The 25520-nt window shown below is 30.3% G+C and overlaps 2 protein-coding genes across 2 annotated transcripts in view; one reads left to right on the forward strand and one right to left on the reverse strand.

The window, feature by feature from the left end:
* Nucleotides 1-4064, reverse strand: part of LOC145662229 (C-Jun-amino-terminal kinase-interacting protein 4-like) — a 79345-nt gene extending 75281 nt beyond the window's left edge. The window contains exons 1-2 of the mRNA XM_081727574.1: nt 3850-4064; nt 322-469 (exon numbers count right to left, since the gene is read on the reverse strand). Coding sequence (XP_081583700.1) covers nt 322-469; nt 3850-4061 — 360 coding nt within the window. The 5' untranslated portion in view covers nt 4062-4064. The remainder of the gene's footprint in view (nt 1-321; nt 470-3849) is intronic.
* LOC145662228 (uncharacterized) overlaps nt 1-25520 on the forward strand; it is a 159459-nt gene that overhangs the window by 19342 nt on the left and 114597 nt on the right. The gene's annotated exons all lie outside the window — the stretch shown is intronic.

Genomic DNA, 25520 nt, shown 5'->3' on the forward strand with positions numbered 1-25520 from the left:
CGTATCAACTGCGCACCTCTACATAAAGGTATGAAAATAACTCAAAATTTAAGTAAGGATAGCAATATTTTCATATGGTTGTAGGAAGGATAGCAAATTTACAGGTTCACTGTATTTGTTTCCAACAATTAAAGCAGTCTCAATATTTACTTTTAAGGAAGATTATATGTTATTGTTCTATAATGAAGCCTGCTGTGATACCAGCATTCAACCCTATACCCATTTCCTTTTATTTAAAAACAAAACAAACTTGTAGTTGAAAAGTCTTATTCGATGTAGATTTTATTTTAACTCTTCCGGATTAATGAACTATCCCAATACCTCATCATCCGATTTGCTGGCTTTCGCATTCTTCTCTGCTTCTTCTTTGATTTTCTTGATCTCATCCTCCAACTCCTGGATTCGAAGGCGCAATCGAGACTTCACAGCCTGCAGAGACTTTATTTCTTCACGAAGGATCTCCTGCTCGCTGAAAACAACATAAAAACAATTAATCCAAGAAGAAAACCAAAAACTACTTAGTTTATGTTACTTTCGAAAATGAAAGAACGGAAGTATTTCAACTATTATAGTTTGGGAGCAGCGAAATAAAGAAAGAAAAGAGAGAATTCCTCGAAATTAGAAGAGATCAAGCAATGCTTACAAGTCATATTCAAATTCTCAACAGTTATCACCTTAAGATATTTAATTTTTTTAAATATTCTATTTAATACTTCGTCCATATTGAAGAATTTTCTTAAAAACACATCATATTTTAATTCACGATCCCAGTGGAAAAATCCCACACAAAATTAAACATTTATCTTAAAATCTGTGGTGCACAGACAAGTGGGAGTTCGGACCCCAAATGATATTTTGCCCTAACCTTCCCTCCTCCGAGCCCTAATGAATTTCATATGTTATGGGATTATTAAACTTATTTACAGCAAAATATTAATGATACAAAATTATTATTCTTTTATTTAAACCAGTCATGTGCAACAGCCGACCCTAGAGCCGCCCGGCCCATTCAGGCTCTTTAATCCGCCCCGTCTGACTCGTTATTAAAAATGAATTTATTACGTAATCTCTTACACTGAATTGAAAATTTTGCTTGAATAACTGACGCCCGCCTCAAACACCTAGTGGTAGAGTGTACCACCGAATATTGGCAGATTGGTCAAGTTTTCCACTAAAATGTTAATTAAGATTTTTCTGGTTTTCTTTAGTAAGTAAATATTCTGGTTACTGTTATAACAGTTTTTATGTTTCTGTGATATTAATGTACGACAAACGATTTTATATATTGAATATGTCTATTCAATTATTGTGAAAATGCTATGCATTGTCTCGTACGGCCCTCGACTCCAGTAAGTCCTCTGTGGTTGGCCCATTCTCTGTTCCAACTTGCACATGCCTGATTTAAACCATGTCACCGCATTAAAATACTTAAAACAATGGAAATTAATCATCCACTTTGCAACTCTCATTTGCCTAACTGAATGCACACATTTGCAGCTTTATTACTATACTTTTGTACAAGAAAGTCTAGGTTCAAGGTTTTTTTTTTTTTCATATCATTTATACCTCTATAAAATTGAAGTCAAACATAAACTTTGTTTGTTTGTTTGTTTATAAGTAACTTTTCCTACAACCTGTGATTCTAACTTCAAGTAATAACAATATGAATAATATGTGTGTACTGTACGTATCTGTATGTGTAAGATGTATGTATGCAACGCTTTCATATTATGGAAAAAGACTTCTGGATTTTACTACGTAAAAAGGCAGTCTCTCTTGAAAAATTAACTCCTCCCCCCCCCCATAACAACTTCCTAGCTACAGCACCAGTGACAGAAACTCCCTCGTGACTAAACGGTTAGCGCACGCGCCTTTGGCGTGGAAGACTCGAGTTCGGTTCCCAGCGGGAGGTCATGCGGTTCGGATTTCACGTTAAGCTGTAGGTCCACATCTCACATAGCTTTGCTACTTAGAGGGACGCTAAACTCAAGTCAACTCAACACTGCTGACAATACATTGATCACATTCTCTATTTCTCTTAAACACAAGCAGATTCTTCCTTTATTATGTTTTGTTATGGATTCGGTGTAGCGTTCCCTTTTATAGTGCATTCTTTTGAAAGCCCTGAGTTGGTCTGACAATTGTAGTGTGCTGGTGGATGGATTTTTCTTAACGATGTGTCGTGTGACCCTACAGTCTGTTAGCCTGGGCGCCCGGACCTTAGCTGCTCTTCGAAATTTTTACAACCTGCAATAAATTTCTGGAACCAATGAACCACTGTCCAGTGCTTCACCGCACCTTTCCCTTACGCACGATAAATGCTTTTGGTAGCTGCTGCAGCGTTAACAGTTCATGTATTCATCGTCACTGCCACTAAAAACTCAATGACATACTGATGGAGTGCCGGCCTCCGTGTCAAATAGTCCGTTTGTCACATTACTTCTTGAGCCAGTTTGATCTTGAACTTACAGTCCTTAATGGCGTATACACGCGCAAGCTTTCTGGGTTATGGAAATATTGCAAGCCTTATGACTCACCTTGGTAAAACGTGGATAAAGATTTAACTTCTTCATTGCTGACGTTTTAACATGTCTTTTTTGGCTCATTTACATTATAGTGCGGGCGCTAGCCTGTCACGTGTCCATTATGCGTGCCCTCATTTTGACTGCTGGGTCTTATTACCCACTTAAGAGAGAGTAAATTTCTTTTGGTCACGTGATCTGCTTCATGGTCGTTTAGTCGTCATATTGGATTCAAGATGGCGGATCGTGACTTTCTTTAAACGCTCATAGCTCAGCCATTTATGGACCGATTTTGATCATCTTTTTTTCCTTTGGAAAGAGAAAATTATACTCTACAATTTTGAGTTCTTGCACTTTTCTGCGCCGTTTTCCCGAAAAATTGGAAAGAGTAGAATTGAAGATAAAATTTTAATCGTAATTTTCTCGAAAATGGCTAATAATGCAATATTTTAATAAGACAAAAAAGAAGCAGAATTTAATATGCTTTGAAACGGTATACAACACGCTGGATTTAGTTTAAAACTAGGTTATATATTAAAGGAAAACTAATAGTATATATGATTTTAATTGTTGTTACAAAGCTAGCTTTTCCGCCGTTTTTACCTTCTAGCAATACTCTGTACTGTAGACGCTAGCCCATCTGACATGCGAAGTTTTATGTCCTCTAAGTTTTGTTGTGGGGGTTGTTTAACACCTATACGAATATAAAAACGGTCAGTAGTTAGTTTGTTTCTTAAAATATAGCCCACGTGACCATAGAGGTTGCATCAAACTTGAATTTACAGTTTAAGGAGGAATCTGAAGCACTGTAATGCGTTCAATGATTTCCCATCGAAACTCTCGCGTCTGGGATCACATGCATCAGGGGAAGGGGGCGCTAGCCACATCTTTAAATATGATCACATATCCTTTTATCAAATCTCTCGACAGATATTGAAAGTAGCATAAGGTGCTCTCTTCCCCCGTTAGAAGCCGTTGAAACCCACACTGTCTTCCGTTAATAATTGTCATAATTGACAAAAACAAATCACCAATCACAGTCCCGTCACAAAGTTTGTGGCACCAAAAGTGTCCCCTCGTAAAAAGAAATTGGAAAAAATATTTAATAATGTCTAAATGAACACTTTTTAGAATTTCACTCTACAGAATATCAAGCATATAATACACTTACATGTATCATTCGTAGCAAGTAAGCATTCTCACATTACGTAGGGGAAGTAATACTGAATACCATTGAACAAGGGAAGACTAAAACCGGAAATTAAAATGATCATAAGTTCACAAATGTAAATAAATAAAGTAATTATATTGATCATTTCTTACTTACCTTGTGAGTTCATCAACTTTGACAATAAGGTCGTCTTTAACTATGTTTAAGGCGTTCCTGGAGAGAAAGAAAAGAAAATGGGAATAAACTTTTTCGTTTATGTTCAAAAATAAACAAAATAACTGAAACTGATTGTTATTTATTTCTCTAATGATTATACAGTCATTTACATTTAGAATTTCCTTTAGCTTAAAAGGCATAATTGTGACCATAAAACAATTTTTTTGCATTTCAAACGAAATAAAATTCAGAATTAAAAACCACAAGCAACTTTTAGTTGAATGCAACTCCACTTATTAATCTAAGTGTTCGTTCGTGTAATATTTACGTTCATATAATCCTGTAGCTTGTTCCTTAGGAAGTAATTTCAGGAACAAGAAAATCAGAAAAAACAAAAAATGGATCAGAAGGTTGTGATCTTGGCCAATTAATTTTTGAATCAGCGGCCACAAAATTTTTGAACAGCCCCTAGATCAAGTTTTCGTATGTTCTACGGAATAAGTACATCATACTGAGTTAAGTGATAGTTTGGGTTTGGCTACACTAATCTCCAAGATACAAGGCCTACAAGAAAATTTTTGATTGAAATATTTTAGATCTATTGATCCAAAAATGTTGGCATCTTTAATCTCCACAGTAGTGCTTTCATATTTTAATTCACGTGCGCCCTCAGTTAAAATAATAATAATAATAATAATAATAATAATAATAATAATAATAATAATAATAATAATAATAATAATAATTTTTAATATCGTAAGAATTTGGTATCAAGTCATTTTCTCGTTTCAAGTAGATTAGATCTTTAACACGTAATAGTAATTATTATTAGTAAGAACATCATTCAAAAAAAAAAAAAAATAAATAAAGCGGATAACAATTCAATGTAACAGGTGGAATTGCTAACGACACTTGTGGAACACAAAAGTTTCAAATTACGCCAACGAAAAGGAAAGGCAAGGAATAGAAATGGAATGAAATAATAGCTATTTTATACAGTACTTTGGAATGGGCAAGAATAAAACAGAATAGAATATAGTAATAGCTATTATATATAGTACGTTGGAATGGGCAAGAATAAAACAGAATAGAATATAGTAATAGCTATTATATATAGTACGTTGGAATGGGCAAGAATAAAACAGAATAGAATATAGTAATAGCTATTTTATATAGTACTTTGGAATGGGCAAGAATAAAACAGAATAGAATATAGTAATAGCTATTATATATAGTACGTTGGAATGGGCAAGAATAAAACAGAATAGAATATAGTAATAGCTATTTTATATAGTACTTTGGAATGGGCAAGAATAAAACAGAATAGAATATAGTAATAGCTATTATATATAGTACGTTGGAATGGGCAAGAATAAAACAGAATAGAATATAGTAATAGCTATTATATATAGTACGTTGGAATGGGCAAGAATAAAACAGAATAGAATATAGTAATAGTTATTATATATAGTACTTTGGAATGGGTAAGAATAAAACAGAATAGAATAAATACAGTAATAGCTATTTTATATAGTACTTTGGAATGGGGAAGAATAAAACAGAATAGAATAAATACAGTAATAGCTATTTTATATAGTACTTTGGAATGGGGAAGAATAAAACAGAATAGAATATAGTAATAGTTATTATATATAGTACTTTGGAATGGGCAAGAATAAAACAGAATAGAATATAGTAATAGCTTTTTTATATAGTGATTTTAAAGTACGGTACTTAGAAACTGACTGAAACAAAGCTATGAACGGGGAAGGATTTCGCTATGAAAATATTTCATCTCCTGGAAGTTTCTCCTTTAAGAGTTAAAAAATAAAAAGAGGCGAAGACTCGTGGTGTGCTCAAGCACACCCCAGAATTTTTGTCGGAGTGCTCAGAACCCACACAAAAAAATTAAAAAGGCGAAAAGAAAGGAAAAAGCAATTGCTAATATTTCGCCGTATTTCTTAAATTATAGTAGGCTCCGAATTTTTCAGCCTGGAAAGGGAGGGGGAAGATATAAAGTTTAGGCAGAGACTTTACCAGGGATGATGAAAATATATAGAAAAAATGAAATGAAATCTTTAAGGTTAAAGGCCGTCTAGGCTAAAGGAGAAGGTGATGAGGAGAAATGAATGAAAGGGTGGAATGATGAAAGTGGGAGGAAATGGGAGAACCCCCGAAAAAACCTATGCACACGGTGAAAACATGTAGAATTCCGGGATTGTGGCGTCAAGGATCAGAATGGCGTGACGAGAACTAAAGTAGGAGTTAAAATCCTAAAACTTTCCTGGCTAAGCTGCAATACTCTCATTGAAGAATATCTTCCACTGTTAAAAGAAATAACCATTTTCATTCAAAAATATCTAAAACTGTATCTACAGGAGAGTCAATTTTTAAAATTATCCAATGGGAGAAACCCGGGCCATGCTCAGCTTAGGGGTAAATCATACCCCCAGATACCCCAACTATAGACAGAATTAATTAGACCACCTCCACTTATTTTCAGAACCCGATGCTCCTGCTAGAGCAGCGTTTCCCAACCTTTTTCAACTTGCGGCACACTACAGGTGTTACTTCGATTCTCGCGGCACACTTATATAAAAATAGTAGTGTAAATATAAAACACAGTGGTATTTTTTCTGTGATTATTGACCTCCTCCTCACAGAGAAGAAAGCTCTATCACTAGTTTTTCCCCGTGGTAAATCATTATGCTTATTTTTCATTCTAATTTAAAAACAGAAAACAATTGCAATGAAAAATTGGACTCAGGTTTTTAAAAATACGGTTTCTTTTTAAAAACTGTGTCCAACCTTTTACTAAGAAGGAAGATCACTAAATAACGAACGAACTAACAAATCTCTATTACTTTTAAAACACAAACGTAGGTAATTTGTCGAAAGGATTGAATGATATTTTAAATGTTCAAGTTACAAAATAGTCTGCAACAATGGTCATAACAATGGTAACCACTTTTCTCAAATGTACCGAACAGTAACCCGGTATGAAACTTAAAATTGTAGATTCACAGTAGAGGTTCATAGTAATGTGAAATACAAACATACATTTTTCCCTAGGTTTTGCAATTTGATTGCTATAAAATTAATAATTTTATTTCGATTCCTCGCGCGGTTACCATTATTTGCCGTGTAAGGGAAGTGAGGTGATTTTGAGTTTGTCACGTTCAGCAGCGAGGCTATATGAGACGTGGACCTACTGATTAACGTGGAATCCAAACCACATGAACTCCCGCCGAGAATTGAACCCAGGTCTCCCACACCAATGAACAGAAGTTGAATGCACCAATTGCATGCTGTTTGCTTTTAATGTGACTGCCGGCTAATGTGTTTATTCTTCTATCGAAAGTATAGATTTATGGAAAATATTGAGTAACTCTTTAGGATACGCATTTCAATGAAAGTGTGAAAAAATCCACAAGATACTCTACTTTTGACATAAATTTGAAACACTCTATCTCTTAGTAAAATGCTTTAATCAAATTGATAATAATCCAGCTTGAGGTGTATAAGTGTTTTCTAAAAGCAATTTCAAATGGGTCAGTCATGTTTTCGATCCAAAAACGATGGATTTGACACTAATCTCACATTATCACTCTTCACTTATAAATTGATGTGTGTGAACTTGAACTTAAACAATATCGTGAATATCATTATTCATCTCGGCGATCCAGAAAACTGGATTCGACACTAATGTTAGTAATTTTCATCCCTTCTCACCTCCTTACCGATGGGAGTAAAATTAAACTTAAACGGTATCTCGAGTATCACTATTCGTCTCAGCGACCCCGAAAATTCTGGATTCGACACGAATATAGGCAGTTTTGGATTATTTTTATGCCACCTCTTCCCATCCTCCCTCCTAGGATCCTAGCCTCTCAATATTCATTTGCAGATTGCAAATTTATATCCAAGTTTGGTTTAAATTGCTACAGGCGTTCATGAGTTATGCTGCAATATATATACAGAGTGTTAATGAACTATACCGCCAAACTGTAAGAGATGATTCCCCACATCAAAATAAAAGTTCAAATGGACCTATGGCGAAAAGTGCTTAATTTCAGAGCTAGGGCTGCCCAAAATCAGGAAAAAGCTAAATTTCAACAGGCCCTATTTCGAATTCGAGAAACTGTTTATGGTAGTTCTTATCAGCGTAAAGAAAGCCATGCATATACAATCCAAAAGTGCATATTTCATCAATTTTCAATAGGTATATAGAGTATTCCCTACAGGGTGTAATTCTCAGATATGCTCTCAATAGAGTTTTGAAATATACCATGATTTCTAGGAGGGTCCAAAGTAGACAAGAGGTAAGCCTTGACAACAATGGACACCCAATATTTGGAGGGAAGTCAGAAGTGTTAGGAACCGGTACCTTCATGTTCTTTTGTGTTCAGAATAACGTGTGCTGCGATGTATTTCGTCATGGTATTCTCTTTTCTTCCCTTATAAGCGTGAAACAAAACACCGCAGCATGCGTTTTCCCGAGTACGAGAGACTATGCTGCTGACGATCCTTAACAATTCCAACATCGCACCAAAGGATTCCGTGTTCACTTCTATCAAGTCTTATCGTTTGCCTACTTTGGACCAATCATAAAGTCAGAGCATATCTCAAAATTTGGTTGATGGCATGTTTGGGAATTTCACCCTGCAGGGATACTCTGTACATACATTGAACATCAATGAAATGTGCATTTTTATACTGCGTATGCCTGACTTTCTTTACGCTGATAAGGACCACCATCCTTAGTTTTTCGAATTGGAAATAGGGCATCTTAAAATTTCCCTTTTTTCGTAATTTTGGACAGCCCTAGCTCTGAAACTGCACTTTTCCCCATAGGTCCATATAAACTTTTTCTCTTATTTTGATGTGAGGAATCACCTCTTACAGTTTGTCGGTATAGTTCACTAACACCCTGTATATATATTACAACGCTTCGCGTTTAGCCTGTCAAAGAAACTACGTAGAATAAATAACGACGAATAACGCCTTCGGAGTTGCCTTTGTTAATTCCTGGGCTGAGATGCCCATGTTGACTAAACTTGGGCTTAAACTCATCGGGTCTGTCCCCAGTCATGTTAGCGAGCCCGAAAAGTACACAAGCCAACAAATTTAAACTTTTTGTGTCACATACACGAAAGTAGGTTACTTGAACTAAATTGACTCTCGTGAAAAGGAAAATGACAATAAAAAGTTCGTAACACGTAAGGTTTTTGTGTGACAGAAGTGAGTTGGAATTCGGCGGAAAATTATAAATTAATTTTGTTACTAATGTTATTTAACTATAGGATCTTATTTGGAAATGCATTCATATTGCATATAAGACAATGCAGAATGTAATAAACTAGAGATACATTCTCAGAATATTAAAGTTTGAATATAAATCGATAAATATCTTGATTTTCGACAGTTAGTTAAACTGGTTTCCTGTACTAAATAGAAATTTAAATGATATTCTAAATTATAATTTTGATCAATATTTCAATTTCAATTAGTCCATTAAGCTGCGCTATTTTAAAAGACATATTTTTACAATAAAAGTCTCAGAATGAATGTTTTCATGTGTCTGTGTTGGTACTAAACCAAAATGTGCACCTAATATACAACCTTAACATTGTAAACTTAACAAATGTTTTTAAAATTTATTGTTTTTCTCTACTGTAGTGCGTTTCATTTTCTCTACCAGCAGTAGTCTCACACCATGTGATCCTATTTACCTTGATAACATATTTTTTTGTATATTATGATGAATTTACCATCATTTCTGTACATCAAAGATCCTAGCTTTTCAGTTAAAGTCTCGTTGCGAATGTACACTCGTGTCCAAAATTATTGTCGAATATCTATAAATATGATGTAGGAATATAATTTGATAACAAATTTGCCCGGTATTTCTTATAATGTGAGTATGTGTATAATCGGCAAATACATGTATGTGGCAAATTTCATGTCAAAAGAGCAGTAAATAAGAACACTAAAACGAAAATAAAACTTTCTTGTCCATTTAGCAACATTTTGTTTTACTCATTCTAATTTTCGTATTTATAATCAATTTCCTATGAAATTTACCTCAGATATACATTTCCCAATTATACATATAGTACCAGTATTAAAAATACCCTCCAAAATTATTATTAAATTATAATCTTACAAGAAGACAGTTATACATATGCGACAATCGTTTTGGACATGAGTGTAGGAATTGAATTTTCAGCCAAACTGCCCATGGCTCTAAATTTTTCGTTCGGCCCTTTTTATATGTAGAAATAGTATGCACTACTTTATGTGAATTTACTAATTGACCGTACGTAACATTATTATGTTGTTATGTGTAAGTATTCTTAAAGGCTAATCTTTCACAGTTAGGTGTGACTCATTCGCCCTAATCCCCTAGAAGCAAAGCAAACAACAAATTATTCCCGTATTCCTAGCAATATAATCTTCGAATCTCCACCAGTTTTCCAGTAGTAATTGTAATACACAGACATTGTGTTTGCATTATATCTACAGAATATGACACTGGTATTAGTAGTTTATCTTCCCATTGTATAAAATAGTGCTTTGAAATTTAGTTTAGAATAATCGTTAACCACCTCTAGTTATCTTAGGTGTATTGTTAACCGAATGTCTAGACCAAATTATCTATTTTTAAACTAGAAAGGGAGTTTTGATAACATTGTAAGCCGATAATTGTTAATGTGTGTTTCTTTTTAAAAAGTGAAATTCTAGTGCTAGAACCCAGTAAATTCCATTTCTACAGTCCTCAACTTGATGCGAATGAGATTCGGATCTCTCACTAAATTGTCCAGTCTAGATGTTATAAGGGAGAATAAAACTTCCTATATTAATTTCGACGAAATGAGTTTGGTGATGTCGTATATGTATAAAAGAAGATATAACAAAAAAGAGAAGGAAAACAAATATATTCGGTGCGTTTGTCTACGTGTAAGTCTTCAAAATAGTTAACGTTTCATCTTTGTTATATTCGTATAAGAAACAACAAGTAGTGTGGAATATTTCAAAACGAACAAGTTTTCCATTTTTCTTTAATATTCTAATTCATTCCATGTACGGAACTTTCCATATTTTGATGGTAAAACAGTATTTATATAAGGCAATCCAAAATCCGTGAGTACTTTTCTATTGTGTAAGAATAATGAAGAAAGACATTCTTGTTTGGAAATTTTAAAAGTTTATCTCTATTTCAGACAAACTGACCCCCTTTATGCCTAGATGAAGTAGAAGTTAGTTGACAACTTTTGTGGCAACTGAAACGAATACAACACGGTACTCTATAATTCGTTAAATGACGATAATTCTGTTAACAGACAGACAATTAAGTAGAAATAGCTCATTTACATAAAAGATCCCAGTATCAAATGTATTTTAAAATGGTATATAAAATTTAGACTATTGTAATCTTTGTATATGTTAGTCTGTAGGATGTAAAACTGATACTTCCGCCTATTTTCAGACATGTTAGTAGATAGGGAATGGGGATTCTGCAGACAAATTTATTATTAGCCCATTTTAACTATATGTCACCCTATCATCTCTAATAACTTCTAATCTACCCCTAATAATTTCTAGCGCACTCCCTATCCCAAATAACTTCTATTACATCTCAAATAACTTTCTATCTTACTCATAATAACTTCTAACACATTCTATCACTAAATTTAGTTACAAAAAATCGCTAGATCTGATTCAAAAAAATCACTAAATCTAGTTACAAAAATCACTAAATCTAGTTACAAAAACAAAAAATCACTAAATTTAATTACAAAAAATCACTAAATCTAGTTACAGAAACAAAAAATCGCTAAATCAGGTTATAACCGGTTTTGAATTCAAAAAAACACTAAATCTGGTTACAAAAAAATCACTAAATCTGGTTATAACCGGTTTTGACTTAAAAAATCCCTAAATTTGGTTACAAAAAACCACTAAATCTAGTTACAAATTAAAAACTCACTAAATCTAGTTACAAAAATAATAAGTCACTAAATCTAACATTTTTCAAGAATGAGCAATTGCATTTAAAACTCTAATACATACTCTTTTAAATACAGTTTGAATCATCAAAATTGGATAAGAAATAAGGAAGTTAGCATTTTGCCGCCTGTATTTATGCAACCCAATACACAACACAACACACAATTAAATTTTACCTAAAACTAAACTATACATAATTACTCATTACACAACACATAATTAAATTTTACCTAAAACTAAAACTACACAATTAAATTTTACCTAAAACTAAACTACACATAATTACTCACTAACACCTATCAACTACAATACACAACACAACACATAATTACATTTTAACTATATCTTATAATGCCCCCAAGCTAATGTACTTATACCAAGCTAATGACTTACATCTTTTGTCATCATTCGAATCTAATGCTAACTTATTTACAGCTATAGTATATACATCATGCTTACAACTTCGAATTAGATTTATATTTTTATATGTTTTCACATCATTGAATAGGGTTTGCTTATAATCATCAAATTGTAACTCTTTTGCTACTACACATTTCGTTATTCCTTTTGCTTTTTTCTCCTCTTCATTCTCAACTTTAAAGGCATACATCTTTGATCTTAACCCAATAAACTCCGTCATTATTTTAGCTTTGTTTTCATCCTTCATCTTTCCTAATACTTTTTTGTTTACTAGTGGTATTCCATATTGATTATCCTTTCCATAATCACTTGTGTCAAATAGATCAACCATTTCCTTTAAGTCTTTGTAGGAGTCATCTGTATTAATTTCATATATAAAACTATCAGTATCCGTGTAACATAAGTCTATATCGATATCGTATTTAGGTTTCATAATGTTGTAATGGAAGTCATACATTAATAGTTTTGACAAATCTAGCACACTCATACCAACATATATTGGTTTGTTGAAGGTCAATTTTTCTTTTTTCATATGTATCGCACACAAATTTTCAGTAAATATTGTTCTGTAATCAAAGTTCGGTTTTGCTATTAACTTTTCCACCCTCATTGGATCACATTCTAAGGTAATAGATGGTCTCTTTCTAATGTTTTCCATTGTTTTACCAAATACGCTATTGTTCATTAACTTGTAAAAATCTTTCTCGAAATCATTCTTAGCTCTTGTTCTCATATTTGTATTTAAATCAATATATTCCTTTAACCAGTTTGATTGCTTGAACTCTAATACTCTATGAATTTTCTTCAATATCATCCCAAGTGACATATACAATTTTAAGTTTCTGTAGTGAATAACATATCTTTCTTTATTGTAAAGCGTTGTTAATAATTTTGAATGTTTCGATCCTGGTGGACATATATTTTCTGGAGCTAATGGTAGATCTGTATGTTTATCATGTAAGTATTCTGGATATTCTAAATCAACTTCTAATATGTAGCCAGTTTCTGAATCATCTGGAATATTCATTATGTTCATGTAAGGTTGAACCCATTTAAAGTCTTTGTAAGGCATGTATTGACTCATAGCCCATCCATATAAATTATTTGGATCTAGATAAGCTAAGTACTTTGAAGGTTCATCTTTGTTATAACTTTTCATATACTTATTATTTGCTTTTACATATCTCTTACTACATTGTGAAATTCCACCTCTTATACCTTTTTCTATCATTAATATTTTGTCATAGACAGTTATCATTTCTAGTTTAATCTTAGTCATCTTTAACATTGAATCCCACGATAAACCAGGAGCAGTGAAATACCAAGCAGGATCTAAACCATATGCTTTTAAACACACATCTCTAAAACTTTCAAGTACATCAGCTAATATTAATACATCTGTCTTGTTATAAAGTTCTGTATATTCACCTATATTTTTAATATTGAATGACTTCCAAACATTTTCCGCATGCTCATAATCTTTATCACTGATGTGGGTTTTAGTAAGTTTATTAAAGAACATTTCTTTTGAAGGTAGTTTTGTTTCTTCTAATCTTTCAATTGAGTCAATATAATCATATGGGTACACACCTTTTTTAATTACTAAATCTAATAAACCATTAGTGAAATACTTTGACGTTTCTCTATATTGTTCTTTTGTAAGGTTATTTGCTAGTTCTGCTAAACTCCTTGACATAAACCTAAATGAATCTAGAAATCGTAAATTAATCCCATTCTTTTTATCAACTTTCACATATTTCGAGTATGTTATATATTTTTCTTCATTGTTTGCAATTAGTTTTATTTCATTCTTATCATAAGCAAGTTCTTTAACAAACAGGTGAGTATCATAACCACTTAAATTGTGAATAAATACTGGAATGAAATTAGGATTTCTATAGCTTAAGTTACAATAACTGTGAGCTGCACCTCTAAACCTTCCAGTTAAATGATCATGATCTCTTACTTTTGCTTTATTTATACTTATATTCTTCAAACATTTACCTAATTCATGTTTCCATTCTTCTAACTTTTCAACCATGCTATCATTATCTTTAGCGAATTGTATTTTCTTATTTAACATATTTATTTGTTTTTCAATTGCTGGTGGTAAATCATTCAAGTTTTTCTCACATATATGACAACTATCGGAATTATTATATCTATTTTCCTCATCTTTAGTTAGGTTATTCATTTCAACTTTTTGTTATATATTTTCTTTATTTCTATTGCTTCTTGTTTTAACTTCTTCACAAACACCTTTGCAGCATCTAAACCAATATAACTAACAGGACTTTTATACATACCATTTGAGTATTTGATGTAATAACAGAAACTCATTGGTAAATGCTTTTGATACTTCACAGTTTTAGAACAATTATGGTCTACTTCCATTTTACATAACAAACATTCAAAATCGGCATATATCGTAAATGGTACTCTTAATGATCTATTATAATTTTGGAATTGTATTTGATTGTCATATGGTTTTGGAAGTTCTGTTCTAACAGATTCATGCTCCTTACAATATAGCTCATGTTGTTGTAATTGCTCCTCATTTCTAAAATGTCTTACCAAACATCTATCACAAAAGTACAATTTTTCCTTATGTTTTGTTACTTGACTTCTTATTAACCTCGATAAATCCTTTATCCAACAAAAATGACTATTATTTTCATCTTTTACATATAATAAATTGACGTGTTTGTCCTGCTTATTTTTTGTGATTTCAAGTGGGTATATATTATATTCATCATCATAACTATACACGTTAATGGATATGTTACTTCTCTTTTCAAACTTTACTATATCTTTTAATTGTACAGGAAATTCAATACCATTACAATATTTATCTTGTAACTCATTCACAATTTCTGTATAGTGTGAAGGTCGTTGATATTGAGAACATCTATCAATAGGTTTTAAATAACTTGCAATTCAATATAAGAAACATTTATTATCTTGATTTTTAATATTGATTACTGCTTTCTTATCTTTAATTGGTTTAGGAAGGTCAATATAGGAAGAAGCCCGTAATGGTACATATTTATTTAGTCTGATTTCTAAATGTTTAATTTGATGTGATGTCCATCCTGATCCTCTACCTTGAAATTCCTCCATCTCTCTACATAGTTTTTGTTTAGCATGGGTTATATATTCATCTAAGTCAGTTGATTGTAACATTCTTTCATTCATAGTTTTAAAATTGCGTTCTTGTACTTCTTTATCTTTAATAAAATCACAAATGAATACAAGGTTGACTTTTAATGGGTGGTGCTTTAATTCTTCCTTGATTTTGTTAATAACTACTTTCCCACTTATATTTAAAAACTTCACCGGATCTTTATATCCTCCTATGTTTTCAATTGTGATAGTTTGTATTGCTGTTTCCTTTGTTTCTACTTTAATTGGTATTCGTTGTGGTTTCGATTCTTCAAAAACATCTTGGTTAAATGGAAATATGTTTCTAATTTGTGATTTGTTTTGTTCATCTTCATATTTTTAATACGGTCAATAAGTTCAGCCTTTCTTAATTTAGAATAACCTTTTATTCCCTTACCTTTACAATGTTTTTTTAATTCATCAACTTTCATTGTGTATATAACTTTCAATTCATCTGGTTCATTTTGATATTGTTCGATTTTTTTTATTAATTCACTCTTATTTAAAGAACTATAGTTACGGATTTTCTTGACTTTACATATTAGTTTTAGTTTTGTAATCGACATCTCCTTCATCTCCTCACCAGTAAAATTAACATTATTTATACTCATCTTATATGAAAAAATACTGTATCGTTTTTTATCTTCACCAAATTTTTTAGTTCATTTTCATAATATTTTTTCATGTTATATATACCAACATTAGCATACTCAATTTTCCTAAGACAACTGTTAATATTTGTACACCCCTGTCATAGTCTACATATATTAGTGTGTTGTCTTAGTACACGACTTTTATGGGATCACCCCATCAAAGTCACTATTAATATGATAAAAACTAAATCATTTTCATAATCTCACTCATCATAATCATCAGTATTACATTCATATTCATCACTCACCTTCTTATCCTAATTATCTTTTATGGAATAACCATAAAATATAACATTTATAATATTACATTACTTTTATTTATTTATTTAATTATTATGTGAATTATTAAACCATAAAATATAACATTTATAATATTACATTACTCTTATCTATCCAACTATTATGTGAATCATCAAACCCTAACCATTTAACAAACACTTTATTACCTTTCTTTCTCAAAATTTTTTCCACCAAATACTCATTCTTATGTTTAGTTTTTAATAATTCTGATTCATAAAATCTTCCTTTAACTTCTTCATTGTTTAAATCTTTAATTTTATATGTTGGTGGATTAGATGGTATAACCTCATTAATAACAAACACTTCTGTTGACCAATTTGGTGTATAACCTTTCTCAAACAAACCTTTAATTTTACTTATACGGACATAATCACCAATCATATACTTTAACTTAACAGACTTATATTCTTTCTTATACACTTTTTCCAATATCACATGCTCATTTTTCTTATTCACTTCTACAGGTTTCACAACAATTATTCTATGTACTTTGTTATTATATTCATCAACCAAACCTTGCAATATTTTTAACCACTTATAATTACCTTGAACAGTGCATTTCTTCCACATATTTTGTTTAAGTATTTTGTTAAATCTTTCAACAACAGAAGCTTTTTACCACTATATGTTGAGTAATGATTAATATTGTTTTTTCTCATCAAATCTTCAAATTCTTTATTGTAAAACTCTTTCCCTTGATCTGTTTGTAAATTGGTAGGTTTTCTTACTTTTAACACTGATTCAAATGCTTCTGTAACATTCTTCCCACTCTTATCTTTAACAGGAACAGCAAACACATATTTTGAAAACACATCTATAATCGTTAGCAAATACTTATACCCTTTATTGATTTCGGAAACACCTTTTAGCACACCACTATCCATTTCCACAAGATCTGCTTGCCATAAATCAGTTACCTGGGATAGTTTTTCCTTACAGGTTTATGAATTTCTTCTATAATGTCTTCTCTAATACCTCCACCTTCATATAGTCAATCGGGTTTTTTAATGAATTGAGATTTATTAACACCACATACAACACATATACCTTTCTTAATATATCTTCCATTCTTTGTTTGTTCTATTCTAAGGTTATCTATTTTTGTATCTGTTGATTTCTTACACTTAACACAATACATCATACAATTTATTATATGGGAAATTATTAACCTCAATCTATAATTCAAACACTATATCAACTAACAACATCATTCTAAAGATCGGCCTAATTCAAACTATAAATCAACTAACAACATCATTCTAAAGATCGGCCTAATTCAAACTATAATTCAAGCATATGTTTGTTTGATGCTGTTGTCGATATTTGATGATTAATACTATAATTAACGGGTGTCGATATTTGATGATTAATACTATAATTAACGGGTGTCGATATTTGATGATTAATACTATAATTAATGCTGTTGTTGGTATTTGTTGATTAATACTATAATTGATCACGAACTTCAATCTATAATTCAATCTATAATCAATCTATATAATAACTTCTACAATTCAAGCACTGTTCATCTATATAATTTAATCAATATAACATTCTATAACTTAGTCTATAATTCAAACAATAATTCAATCTATATAACAATTTATAATTCATCTGTATAATTCAATCTAGAATGTTGTTATATAGATTGAATTAGAATGTTGTTATATAGATTGAATTAGAATGTTGTTATATAGATTGAATTAGAACGTTGTTATATAGATTGAATTAGAATGTTGTTATATAGATTGAATTAGAATGTTGTTATATAGATGGAATATAGCAAATGGTTTTATGAAAGCTCTTTTTCTATATACATTACAACAAACAATAATTGTCCTTCTTCCATAGCTAAATTTTTATTTGGTTTAATCGTTATTATATCATTCTTCTTAAAACAAAAAGGTATGAAAGTATCAGTCAAAGGCTCAATCAAAGTATCACCTAAATATATCTCTAGAAAGTATTTATCCAAACTTAATTCCATGTGCATTATTTTTCCATTATAGAGAAATTTATAACCATTAGAAAGATTGAATATTCTAAAGATTGGTTCCTTAACATTTTTAGCTCTCAATCGACATATTAGGGGTATAGTTTCTTTCTGCATAATCTTTTGAAAATCTTCTTTCATGATGTATGTGTCTTGCAACGTTTCTACTACATCTTCAAATCGTTTTCTATCATTCTCTAATTGACTGTTAATACTAGCTTCTAATGATCTAAGCTGACTTACATTAACAACATTATTTAAATTCTCTAGTAGTTTTAATTTATCTTCACTAATATTTGGAACATCTCTTATCTTATTTTTAGTATTACCAAAAATATCCATATTTATTATATAATAATTTGAATTATTTAACAGCAAGTAAAACAGTTATACGAGCTCCACCAAAATCAATCAAATCACCATTCTCATCTTTAATTGAAACTTTTATATTATTAAATTTGTTGTGATGTATTGGAAAAAATATCTTCTCCTTAGGTTCATATATGATAGGTTCTCTAAACTCTACATTTGTTCTAAATGTTGCTATTAAATCTGTTTCGTTCTGTGTTGTGTCATTATGTTTTAAAATCATACCTTCTGCTAAATCACAATGTATATTTATAGTATCAAACGGATGAAACCTTGGCACCTTATCTCCTACATGTTCTATGCTTTTGATAAAGTTTTTCTCACTAAAACCTAATACAGAGTTAATGCTATCTAAGTTTATATCACACAATCTGCTAAATATTTTAACTCTGTTTTTCTTTCTATCCTCAGTAAATTTAATATCTTTTAAAACATCGGTGGAGTATGGAAGATTTGATTTAATATATTCTTCTAACTCTTTTAAATTATATTGACCAGGTTGAACTATAAGTTGTTTTGCAAGATTAGAATACCCAGGAAAGTTAAAAAACGTTAATTTATTATTTTTCTGTAATGTTTGCAGCTAAGTATGTTGTGTAAAATCCTGCAACAGCTACTTCTAAATCGTTTTCAAATGGGTAGTGCAAAGACATGTTTAATACAGATGAATAACCACTTAAATTAAATAATTTTATTTCTTATATAATAAATAATTAAAATGGATAATTGGGATATTAAAGTAAGGTTAACAGAAGAAACAGCGAAGAGAAAGAGGAATGGTGAGTTGTTACCTGATGATATAAGATGTTTAATAGTTGGGCCTAGTGGTTGTGGTAAAACGACGTTAATGATTGATAATTTTTTGTTGGCACCTAAATGGTTAAAATATGCAAATGTTTATATCTATTCTAAAAGTTTAAATCAACCTAAATAACAACACTTAATACAACTTTTTCGAGATATAGAACGTAATATTAAAGATACAGTAGCAATAATAAAAGGAAACAATGAAGAGATTATTCCATTAGATGAATGTGAGGACTATTCTGTGGTAATATTTGATTATTTCATTTTAGAAGAACAAAACCACGTTAGAGAATATTTTACTCGAGGTCGTCATATGGGTTTGAACTGTTTCTATCTTGGACAAACATATTCTAAAGTACCAAAACCATCAATTAGGGACAACTTAAACTTTCTTTGTATATTTAGACAGGACAATGTAAATTTAAAACATATATATGATGAATTTGTTGCATCTGATATGTCGTTTGAAAAATTACAATTATTATGTAGCAAGTGTTGGAGTGAAGAACATGGTTTCTTAACAATAGATATGACTAGGAAGATGAATAATGGTAAATATAAAAATAAAATTAAAGAATTTCTAAAAGTGTCAACTAAACGTATATGAATGCAGGTGAACGTATATGTTATGTTATGTTATGTTGTTTTTATTTTTTCTTTATATAATAAATGGATGTTAATAAAGCTAAGAAGTATATTAAGTTAAAAGAAGAACTTATTGAAAGATTTAAGGAAATTAAACAAAGTAATCGAAGTAAGTATGAAAAATTTAAAGAACAAGATCAGCCTGTTATTGATGCAATTAAAGATTTAGGGCAAGATATATCAAAAATAGCAGAAGAAAAAAATCTAATTCAAGAGTTAGTTCCAGTTGTGTATAAAAGTGCGAGAGTGGATTCAAGCCTATTAGAAACACCACCTATGTATGATAGTCCTATAAATGAAAGTGATACGCCTATAACAGGAGAAATAAAACACATGAAAAAACAAATTAAATATAAAGTAGAAGGAATAGAATCTTTAGCAACAACTCATTTTGGTAAGATTGCCTCAAGATATTATGCAACTAGAGATGATAAAAGTTTTGGAATACAACCATATGATGAAGATGGGAAAATTATACATATGATAGGAAATGTAGAAGTTAAATATCATGGTGATGATTTAGTTATTATTAATCGACATTATACAGGAACAGAAGGTTTATGGGAATTCTTGACAAAACATAATCCAACAAATTATAATGATGATGATCTAGAAAAATATAAACAAACAGTAATTGATTCTAGTGTTGCATTTCATAATAATAATCCAAGTACAAGAAAACAAAAATCTAGTAAAGGTAAAAAATATAAAGAGATTATCAAACCTATTTGGGATGAATATATAAAACCAACAACATCTTCAAAAAAGACACAAAAATCTGGAGAAGAAATAAAGGTATATAACGAATTATCAAAAGAATACATATGGATGGATGATGTGAGAAAACTGATTGATCGCTTGATTGTTATTGATGGGGAAGAAAAATCTGGAAATGATAACTTTTATAATGAGAAAGTAGGTATTATGGATATGATTAATTCTAAACTCATACAATTTATTCCTAATGATTCAAAAGGTATAGGTTATTTGATAAAGATATTGAACACGCTACCACCAAAATTTTGGAATAGTGAAAAGTATGGAAAAGGATTAGTAAATGATTTGATTAATAAACTTCCATTTGAGTTGCATATTCCAGGATTTCAATATTGTGGTCCGAGTACAAAACTTCAAGAAAGATTAGAAAGAGGTGATAAAGGTATTAATCCATTAGATGAGGCTTGTAAAGAACATGATATATACTATAGGGATAATAAAGATACAGAATCAAGACATATTGTAGATAAGGAATTAGAAAATAAAGCTTGGGAAAGAGTTTTTGCTAAAGATGCTAATTTAATAACTGAAAAACTACCTGCTCTTGGAACTGCTTTAGTGATGAATACAAAAGTAAGATTTGGTTTAGGTTTATAAGTAACAAAAGTAAGATTTGGCTTAGGTTTATAAGTATTTTTTAGATTTAGGTTTATATGTACTTTTTTAGATTTAGCTTTTAATTATATAATAAATATGCAGTTAAAAGGTTTTACATTTACGATTCCTAATCAGGAACTTAAACAATTAAATATAGATCACATTTTAACTAATAAACAACTCAAACAAAAGGAAGCAAAACTAAGTAAAGGACAATGTATGTCTCTATCTTTTTCTATACCACAACTTAAGAAAATAAACAAAGAAATGAAGACAAATGATAATAAAGTTCATTATGGTGGTTTTATATTTACTATTCCAACGATTTTAGCTTTAATTGGTGCTCTAGGTTCTGTTGCTGGAGGTGTGGCTGCTATTGCTAAGACTGTAGATGATGCAAAAAAGAATAAAATGGAATTAGAGGAACAAAAGCGACATAACTTAGCAATGGAAGAAAAACAAGGTGGTAAGCTTTCAAAAAACGTAAACTCCAAAACAGTAAAGAAAAAGAAGAAATTAAACCTTTAAGTAATTTAGACCTAATACAACTTGTTAAAAAACTTAAGAAACTTTAAAGGTGTATTTATGAGTGATGAATTGCCTAAACAACCAAGGAAGAATGAGTGTGGTATTGTTAATTTTGATACGTCTAAAAACATAGAAACGCATTGGATTTGTTATTGGAAAAAAGGAAATAGAAAGTATGTGTTTAATTCATTTGGAGGTAATCCGCCAAAAACACTCGTAAAATATCTTGGTCATAATATAGAGTACAATAGCAGCCGTATACAACATTTTAACGAGGTAATTTATGGACATTTATGCATTACAGTGTTAAAAATGTATACAGATGGGTAGTTTTTCAGAAATTATTAGTCAGGTGAATAGGAATAAGGATATTTGGAGAAGTTATATTTAAGTTTTTATGGGTTTATTTTATGGGCTTAATTCATAAAACGATTACAAATATTTTTATAATAAATATGGATAAGATAGAATCATGTATTACAATCCTTTAAACCTAATCAAAAAACAATCGAGAATTTTAATAAGCCAAACAGATCTATTGAATTTGATACTGACGTGGGTGATGGCTTCATACATCCTTATTATGCTGATATTTATGTAACTTTTGAAATTAGAGGTAGAGACGCTGATAGAGAATATACTGCTGGTCAAAATATTAGACTTATTAATAATTTCTTCCCACATATGTTTTCTCAAATTCAAGTTAGTAAGCATGGACAGATATTAGATATTATAGATTATCCTGGTTTAACTTCAACAGCTGTAAACACATGTACGATTTCAAAACCAGAGGCAAATCACTATGATGAATGTGGATGGGAAGGAATTACGTGGGCAAGAACAGATGAAGAAATAGTGTTTTTGCTAAGACTTTTGCCAGGATTTTGTTCAGATTTTAAAGATATTATGTGGAAAGGAGGTTTGAAATATACATTTAAAAGAAGTGGTTCTGATGATAATGCATTTGTTATTTGGAAAACAAAAAAGCAGGATGGAACATATGAAGACAATCAACCGCATCCAGGTAAAGTTAAGATTACAAATATGGAGTTAAGAATGCCTATTGTTAATTATGAACCTAACTATGCTACCTTGTTAAGATCTAATATGTTAAAAGAAGGTAAGATCCCTATTTCATTCAACACGTATCAATGTTTGCAGAAGACTGTTAGTGGGAAGTATTTAGAATTCGATTTAACCACACAATTTAACTCAAGTGAATTTGATAGGCCTAATTTCGTGATTGCCTTTTTCCAAACTTATAGAAATGATAATCAAGAAAAAGATTCAAGCTATTTTGATCATTGTAAAGTTCAGAATATCCATTTTCGTAATTCTAGAAATGAATCTTTCCCATTAGAATCTTTAAACTTAGATTTTGCAAAACATAAGTATTTGAAAGCTTATGAAATGTATAAGGTATATAAGCGAGCTACAATTGGAAACACTGAGATGTATTATTACCCCAAAGAGTTTTTTTAAAAATAGACCGAAGTTTGTAATTAATACAAGCAAACATAAATCAGTAACTGTAAGTGATAGAACTAATTTGAAACTGACTGTTAATTTTGAAAGCGATGTACCAGATTTTGAAAGCTATGTTGTTATGATTGGTAAGAAAAATTTAGAGTATGATGTTGAAAAAGAAAAAATAATTGAGAAGATATAAATAAATTATATGTTTATTAGATTTTAGTTTGTTAAGTGTTTTTATGACAATATCATAAAAACTTATTTAATAAAATGACTATTCCAGATAACATTCCACGTGAGAATTTAATTGCGTTAATTGAAGATACTATATTAAACCTTGAGAAGTTATTAATGAAAAACAAAAGGAAGTTTAAAAGAATAAAATGTGTTTATACTACTCTTATTACGTTAACAATTCTATTATCAGCTTCTACAGGGTTCATCAATGTATTTATTCCTGTTACAGTGTATTCAATTATTACAACTGCATTTGCTTCGGCTTCTGCTGTTATCACTGGTCTATCAACACGGTTTAATATAGCTTCAAAGAAAGAATATTATAAAAATATGGTGAATCGAATTGGGCTGTTTAAAGATGAGCTTAATGTAATTAAGCTCATGAATGGTGAATTAACAGATGAAAATGTAAGAGATATTGTTAACAGAATCAATGACATACTTAACGAAATTCGAGACTATTAGAAAAAATTCTATATAAAAAATACGGCAAAACACGTTGATTTTTTAAACAAGCTTGGAAGTCTTGAACAAAAACAAGTTATTGGATTAAGAGAATTAGAATTAGATACAGAATATAAGATTGAGAAAATGGAAAAAATAAAAACTAAGTTTGGTAAGAGTATTTTAGTTGAATGTGATGACTTTAAGGTATTTCTTCCGCCTAGATTTACGAAGCACATGACAGACAAGATGATTTATGATATTGTTAAAGAAGGATTAAAAATCAAATATACTGGTTTAAAAGATAATTATCCAACTGTTGAATTCTGTATGTAAATTTAAGTGATAAGTGGTTTATGAAATTTTCCTTATAACAAATAAGCTATGACTACCTATTTGAATAATAAAAATGACCTAAATAAAACTAATCTTATAAAAAGTGGATTGGTAGTATGGAACCTCAGAAGAAATTTATTCTTACTAATTCATTCAATGTGATTGTAAAAGATGTACAAGATCATACACAAGTAATATTTGAAATTAATGGATGTTTATTCAGTTTGAATTATGATCAGTGGACTGAGTTTAAGAAATCATTATTTACAATAGAGAATGAAGTTAATAGAAGATTTCACTATCAATATACTAATTTGTAACTATCAATATACTAATTTGTAACTATTATGTAATTATGTAGAATTTAGTTAACTTTTATGGTAAAATAATAAAAGTGTTTTGTAATTTTATTATACTAAATTTAGTGATTTTTTGTAACTAAATTTAGTGATTTTTTGTTTTTGTAACTAGATTTAGTGATTTTTGAATTCAAAACCGGTTATAACCAGATTTAGCGATTTTTTTGTTTTTGTAACTAGATTTAGTAATTTTTGTAATTAAATTTAATTATTTTTGTAACTAGATTTAGTGATTTTTTGTAATTAAATTTAGTGATTTTTTGTTTTTGTAACTAGATTTAGTGATTTTTTGTAATTAAATTTAGTGATTTTTTGTTTTTGTAACTAGATTTAGTGATTTTTTGTAATTAAATTTAGTGATTTTTTTGAATCATATTTAGTGATTTTTGTAACTCAATTTAGTGATAGAATGTGTTAGAAGTTATTATGAGTAAGATAGAAAGTTATTTGAGATGTAATAGAAGTTATTTGGGATAGGGAGTGCGCTAGAAATTATTAGGGGTAGATTAGAAGTTATTAAAGATGCTAGGGTGACATATAGTTAAAATGGGCTAATAATAA

This window comes from Thermobia domestica, chromosome 10 (genome assembly GCF_964235325.1).
Source record: "Thermobia domestica chromosome 10, izTheDome1.hap1.1, whole genome shotgun sequence".
Classification (NCBI taxonomy): domain Eukaryota; kingdom Metazoa; phylum Arthropoda; class Insecta; order Zygentoma; family Lepismatidae; genus Thermobia; species Thermobia domestica.